The sequence below is a fragment of the Camelina sativa genome, chromosome 10, assembly GCF_000633955.1.
Source record: "Camelina sativa cultivar DH55 chromosome 10, Cs, whole genome shotgun sequence".
In the NCBI taxonomy this organism is placed as follows: Eukaryota; Viridiplantae; Streptophyta; class Magnoliopsida; order Brassicales; family Brassicaceae; genus Camelina; species Camelina sativa.
In genome coordinates this window covers 23,277,924-23,284,892 of record NC_025694.1, presented here as the reverse complement: position 1 = coordinate 23,284,892, position 6,969 = coordinate 23,277,924, and the positions used below count along the sequence as shown (strand labels likewise).

Genomic DNA, 6,969 nt, shown 5'->3' with positions numbered 1-6,969 from the left:
TTATCCTCATGCTTGGAGACTCCTTTGTTGGCGGTGAGTAACTCCTCCTTGCCGCTAAAGAGACCAAGTGAACCTTGTTCTTTCTGAACTTGAGAGCACACATCCTCAAGAGTTGGTAGCTTATCACCTCTAAGGATATGCTTGATGAGGTCGTTAAATGCAGGGTTGAGAGTTAATAAGAGACCAAAGACCTTATCTTGTTCTTTTCTCTCATTTAGGATGGCCGGATCTATGGTGCTTGGTCGTAGCATCTCAAGTTCGGCCCATAAAGACCTAAACTTTCCAAAGTGCTTCGTGAACTCCAAGTCTTCTTGGTGGAGACAGTTGATAGCCTTCTTAACCTCAAACACTCGAGTTAAGTTGGTCACGTTTCCATAAACATTCGCAAGCGTCTCCCACAACTCCTTGGCTGTCTCGTAATACGAGTATGCTTCAAGGATTGGTGCGTCCAGCGAGTTTTGGAGAATAGCAAGCATTGTCTGATCTTCTTGGAACCACTTGACATCCCTTTCTAGATCAGCCTCCTTGTCTTCCTTTTCTGCTTTACCATCCTCCTTAATGGCTTTTTTTGGAAGTTGATCCGTCTCAACATGGATCCATAATCCCCGGCCACTAAGTGCGGTCTTTGTGGTTCTTTTCCACAACAAGTAATTTGCTCCTTTGAGCAACACTGGAGTAACAATTGGTTTGTTGTTCTCCATAGTCACAGATCTAAGTATAAGCGGGTAGAATAGCGAGTATAAATAGAAAATAAGCGAATAGAATGAATAGAATGTCGAGTATAGCTGGAGAATAGAAGTATGAAGAGTATGTTTAGAGAGTTATTGATCGAATAACATGCTCTGATACCATGTTAGGATTAGCGGAAGTAGTGTAGAGATATATGAGATGGACTACAAGTTGGATATTCTATAATCCAGTGGATATTCTGTAATATGACAAGGTTACTACGGAAGGTTACTAGAAATCCAGTGGATATTCAGCGGAAGGATGTCAACATGGATATTCTATCACTAGTAATCCAGTGGATATTCTATCACAAGGGGTACATTTCTTCTTGTCCATTTTGTTGTGGCCTGTATGGGTAACTTGTGTAGAGATGGACTACAAACAAATTAAAATATTGTTTCACAGCATAAAATATATTACATTGAAAATTTTGTTCAACGAAATGAAAGCTATGTTTTAGGATAAAGACCTTTGCGGATGAAAACAGTGAATGAGTTGTCAAAAGAAGGTCATGTGAAGAGCTCCGAGAACTCAGAAATAGGTGTTCAGAAATGTAGTCTTCCTGCAAAGTGTAAGACTGTGCTTCCCTAGGTCAAGGAAAACAATTCAAATAGAACATTATCCACCATCAAAAAGCAATCAGTGAACACTAGAATATCTGTAGTACTCAATAGCACAACCACTACGATAAAGGTACACTAGAGCAGAAAATTCCTTCCGCAGTTTGGAAACCAAGAATCGTTTTAGCATAACCTACAAAGCTATCTCAAAAACGCGAAACATCAAGGAAGGGCTTCACCTAGGGTTTTGCATTTTTATAGAGAAAGCCTCCGCAAAAATTAAGCTACTATATTTTACATTAAAGTTTCCAAATAGTAAAGATTCAAGGCTACAGAAGACCAGAGAAAACAAGATGTGCACATATAATCAGAACCCCTTAATACATCATGTATAATGAAAGTTTTCCTTGAAAGTTTTCCATGGAGTAGAGAGTATCTCAACCAATAGAGTATAAAAAATAATAATGAAAAAAATAAAAGTCTTCTCGAACTTACATGGTGCTAGATTTATGGTATAACATGTGAGATGTCAATTTATCAGCCTTTAGAATCCAGATATTGTCAGATGAAAATCTGACATCACGCAATCTCCCCTGCCAAAGTCAGGGTATGAAAATTCAGCAAAGTTGCGAGCAAAAGGAAAACAAGGAAGTTGGAAATTCAACATAGTTATGAGCAAAAGAAAAAACAGAATCGTATATGTCACAATCATGATCCAAAAAAAAAAAAGAAATGTACCCCTTCCAGTGGGATATTCTGTAATCCAGAATCTATAGTGAAAGCTACTATTCCCTTCTCAGAGAAAATGTGCAGGGCATATACAGTGATCACGTCCATGCTGACATCCTTCAAATAGTTAGAAAAGGTTACTAGAGATAGAATGCAACAGGAAATTAAATACATATGTTCCACCGAAGTCAACCCGTCAGTTGTAAAGAATTTGAAGAGCTTACCACACTCTTTCTATACAGGACAGCTAAAATCGTAACCCTAGTCAAAACCAAAACCGTAACCAGCTCTGCCCAACCACAACCTCAGGCACATAAACCCTAGTCAAAACAAAAACAAAAAAGATAATGAAATAAAGTCGATTAATGCGGTCATAGACAGAATTAGGAGATATTACCCTCAACGTTTCTAGCAACTATACTCGTACTCTGACATAAAACCCTGCTATAAGTCAAAGTATCCCAGACATGTAGTGCCCCATCAGCATGAAGCACAAATATATAATCTCTTCCGTGGACATCTGATACAAATAAATCTCGCACGGGTGGTGCAACCACTGTCCCCCTGCATTGCATGCTAAAAGACGCTATTTAGAAGAACATCTTAAAGCAAAAGTTAGCATTAGATAAGCATTGATTCTTTCTTCTAAGTATATAAAGTAAAGCAGTATGATAACATTCTGCTATCTACCAGTAAAATACGTGCCTTACGAAACCCCATAGACGACCAAATCCTGTGTCAAGACGCAGCTCCTGGTGGAAACCTGATCAGGGACAAATCATCTATAAGAGAATGGAAGAAACATCAAAATTGAGATACCAAGCCAATGCAGAGTATTCTACCTGATGATCTCTGAAAATACACAACAGGTTGGAAGCAAGAGACACAACCATCGGATCTCCCGAGAAATAGGTAGCCAGGCGATGCAGCAACACTGGTAACACGATTTTCGTTCAAGTGAGGTCCAGCATCCAAGTGAATCAGGTGATCAAGCGGGAAGGCTGATCCTGACTTATAGGCTGACGTATTTGAGACTCTAAGGACGTAAATAGCACCAGACGAAGTAAGGGCGTAAACAAAGAAGACGAGAGGATCACTGCCCTGCCACATTCAATTCCGTAGCTTTCAACCTCAACATACAACTAAATAAAGCAATAAATTAAAGGATCAAAATGCAGTAGAGAAGACAGCGATATCTAACCTCGTAGGTGTATACAACGGCAAAAGGAGAGAGGGTATGATCAAAGACGAAACGCAGCCTAGTTATTGGAAATCCCGATTTAGCAGAGAGCTGGAGAATCTCGAGAGCATTTGGTCTCGTCTTATTGATTCTCCAAATGAAATAGATCGGAGGTTCTCCTAGTACAGAGCTAGAAGCGTAGTCTTCATTGGAAGGAAGCCAAACACACTCATCGTCCTCACTTGAATTAGTACCGATAGAAGGTGGAGGTGTAGGTGAAGGCACAGATATCTCGATCCATTTAAAGACATTTCCGCCGCCTCCAACAAGAACTTCCGTACCACCGGCAAGCGAATTCCGACGATTCTCCTCCATTTTGTTTGAACCCTAAAGCTCTGTCTCTCTTCACTCGGAGAAAATTGCAGACGAAAAAATATCGGTTCGGGTCTAACCAGGTTGGGGTCGGCTTGGGTCTAAAATTTCAGAACTTCCGTACCCATTCGGTTCTCGCTTTGATCCTCGGTTCAGTTCCGGTTCTTCGGGTTTAGGAAATTAGAATCCAATAGGGTATTTTACCGGTTTCAGGTTCGGATTCGGGCTTGGTTCCCGTTTTTAGTTTTGCCTAACCCTAATTTTAATTAATCATATTCCGTTCGGAAAATAAAAATGTAACCAGATTAATTTTTATTGGGGCTAAACTTTGGCCCATTAAATTAGTTACCTGAAACTACTGAAATAGTTGTGTAATGGCGTTCTGGGTTCATGTTCCCTATTTTGCATTTTTGGGTTTAGAGGTATAGGACCAGTTCAGATTTTTCTAAGGTTTGGATTCGGGTTGGATCCAGATCAAACATTTTGGCGTTCGGATTCAAATTACCTAAAGTTCTCAAAACTCAAAATTTTAACGATCCAACACCCTTCCCCTTCTCTATAGCCAATCCTAGATTTCCGCGTGAAGCACCATCCATATTGATTTTAACCCATCCCTCTACCGTCGTTTCCCAAACAATCATCCTTTCCTCACGTCGCTCACCATTTGCATGCCCTCTCATCACCTCCTTAGCCAAATCTTTGATGAAACAAACATGATCACCACATTTACCATTATCACCAAAAATATTCCCACACCTCCATTTTAGTCAGGGGCAGGCTTTGAGCCCTACGTGGTTGCGTGCATGTTGTTTCTTGCTCGGAAGGCTCACACGGGATGACCAACGTATTTGGAATGCTTGGACTTCTTTTTCATGGTTTGTTATGCTTTCACCTTCAAAACTTGTGCTATCCTAAACTATTTTCAGGCTGTTGGGATGCCTACGATCTAACCGCCAAGAGAGAATATCTTGGGCATAACTGGAAGTTACTGGAGTAAAGGATCCGGAAGGCGGAGCGAAAAATTCGACACCTCGAGAGTGACCCCTTCCAACTGGGCAAGAGGGTTCGACTTGATTGCCCCGATCTCGGACCGCCTTTGAGTGTACATTAGAAACCAAGGGAGGAGGCATAATTTGTCTCCCAAATTCAATGAAGGTTCTTCATCTGGAGTAGATAGCCCCGCTGGGTTTTATGTCTGAGTACGAGTATAGCTGCTAGAAACGTTGAGGGTAATATCTCCTAATTTTGTATATGACCACATTAATCCACTTTTTTTTTTTTTTTTTTTTTTTTTTNTGTTAGGTAGACTTCTGAGAAATTTCTTGACCAGCTTCTTTTCCTTGTATTATTTACCTAAAACAACAAATTCTTGAGCAATACCACTCAACCGGCTACTATAATCTGCCACAGATTCGGTTTCAGTCATTTGCAGATTCTCAAATTCAGAAGCAAGATTGTCCAGCCTCGTACGCCTAACTCGACATGTGCCTTCAAAAGTGACGACCAGAATGTCCCACGCCTCCTTAGCTGACACACACCCTTGAACTTGGTTGAAGATATCTCTTGGCAGAGATTTGAAGATAACAGACAACACCTACGAGTTGTGCTTGGCCTCAGCCTTTTCTTCAGCGGTCCACTTCTTTCTGTGTTTTTGCACCACTTCACCATCTTCATTCTTCTCAGTTGGATGAGACCAAGCATCCTCCACTACAAACTAAGCTTCCATGTCAACGCTCGAGATCCTGCTGGATTGAGACTTTCTAGTAACTAAAGCATTCTGGATCCAGTTTCAATGGCCCTTGTAACGCAACAACCTCCAGTGATTTCTCCATACCCTAGTCGCAAGATCTCACCTGTTGAAAAAGATATTAGAATTTTTTTATCAGATGTCTGCTCTGATAGCTATTGTTACGGTATAGAGAACACTGATACACAATAACACACTTGGAACGCGCCAAGCAAACGGTTTAATCAATCTTATAAAAACTCTCGTTTCTTACAAGACTTGAAACTAAGCTCAGTCTCCTATCTATCTAACACAACACCATGTGTAGATCTAAAAGAGTATAACACACACTCACCTTCAAAGCTTTTTGTATTTGCTTGAAGGTTTACAAATCTCACAACCTTTATCCCACGAGTGCTAACTCTTTTTGCGGCTAGCCCTCGTCACTTTATAACCCCACAAATGATCTCTAACCTAGATCTTTGTGTATCCTAACTAAAAGGAAATATTCCTTATCCCTAAGACAATATCTTCCCTTATCTTTTCTTATCAAATATACTCTCAATATCTCCGAGTATATCTTGATATCTTCGTCTTTCCTTCTCACGCATCATGTCATTGCGTCCACAATAATTCTCCACATCAGCACGCCATGACACGTCAGCATATCAGCCCTCTGAGACTTTTCACAGTTACCTGTTACCTTCAGAGCTCTGTTGCACTTTCAGCTATTGCCTTAGTACTTGGCCTCAAGATTGACCAAGCTAAATTGGAGCGAAAACTTGAAAAAGCAAGGCAAAGGAATCTCAAAAATTGGCAATCGTTTCTGGATCTAGCAAAGTCTGACCACTATATTCGTAAAAACCAGAGTTATGTACTTGAGGTTGTAAGAAAAGAAAAGATTTGATTGTCAAAACTGCAAAAGAATTATACTTTTTTTGTTATCTTGACTTAGTTCGTTGAGTTTTTAGTCTGCACTCTGCACTTTATTGATTAATGTGGCTGTTGGTCTTTTGTCTATTAATGAGCTCTGTAGAAGAGCATACAAGTGGACTATTGAAGATGAGAAGGTCCAATTCAAATAATGGGCCTAAATTCAGGCCCATGTTTTTAATATTCAGAGACGCACGACGGGAACAATGATCGCCGTTTCTTGTGCGATTACCTCACTCTCCGGTTATAAACCCTAGCCGCGTCTTCTGGACAATTTCAATTCCAATTTCAATTTCGTTGAGAGAAGAAGATACAATCCAGAGGAAAAAAATCACTTCTTTTTCCTTCTGGGTTGAGGGAAGAAGATGAAGCCTTCCCAGAAGAGGGAACGCAAACACAAAAGACAAGATGCTTCATCGGCGGAAAACGCCGGCGGCGGCGAAGTTAAAGAAGAAGCATCGTTACCTCAATCCCCTGAGCCAGTTTCAGCTTCCGAAGCCAACAACCCATCTCCGTCGCGACGTAACCGTGGGAGAGGGAAAAAGCGTAGACTGAACAACCAATCAGAAGACAATAATAACCAGAGGACGTCGTCTCCGGAGCGTAGATCTCGTCACCATCACTCTGATCAGAAGAATGGTGATTGTAGCAATGGGATGGTTGTTTCAACAACTACTGATTCGATTCCTTCTGCTCCGAGTTGGGAGACTGTTGTTAAAGTTGTCCCTTCAATGGATGCT

The 6,969-nt window shown here is 40.8% G+C and overlaps 1 protein-coding gene and 1 long non-coding RNA gene across 2 annotated transcripts; both read right to left on the bottom strand.

Moving 5' to 3' along the window:
- On the bottom strand, positions 1,080–2,603 carry LOC104719672. The gene is made up of 5 exons (XR_002033728.1): positions 2,416–2,603; positions 2,243–2,338; positions 2,028–2,135; positions 1,785–1,882; positions 1,080–1,316 (listed from the first exon to the last, which is right to left on the bottom strand). It is a non-coding gene; the product is annotated as an uncharacterized LOC104719672 (long non-coding RNA).
- Positions 2,660–3,632, bottom strand: LOC109124985 (nuclear pore complex protein NUP160-like). The gene is made up of 3 exons (XM_019231156.1): positions 3,220–3,632; positions 2,861–3,119; positions 2,660–2,781 (listed from the first exon to the last, which is right to left on the bottom strand). The coding sequence occupies exons 1-3, from the start codon at positions 3,571–3,573 to the stop codon at positions 2,705–2,707; spliced, it is 690 nt and encodes a 229-aa protein (XP_019086701.1). The 5' UTR covers positions 3,574–3,632; the 3' UTR covers positions 2,660–2,704.

Excerpts from the sequence above, each read along its gene's own strand:
- LOC109124985 (XM_019231156.1), bottom strand. The coding sequence starts at position 3,573 with ATGGAGGAGAATCGTCGGAATTCGCTTGCCGGTGGTACGGAAGTTCTT. Across the intron at positions 3,120-3,219 it reads CCGTTGTATACACCTACGAG|GGCAGTGATCCTCTCGTCTT; the intron begins GTTAGATATCGC and ends TGAATGTGGCAG. Across the intron at positions 2,782-2,860 it reads GTATTTTCAGAGATCATCAG|GTTTCCACCAGGAGCTGCGT; the intron begins GTAGAATACTCT and ends GTCCCTGATCAG.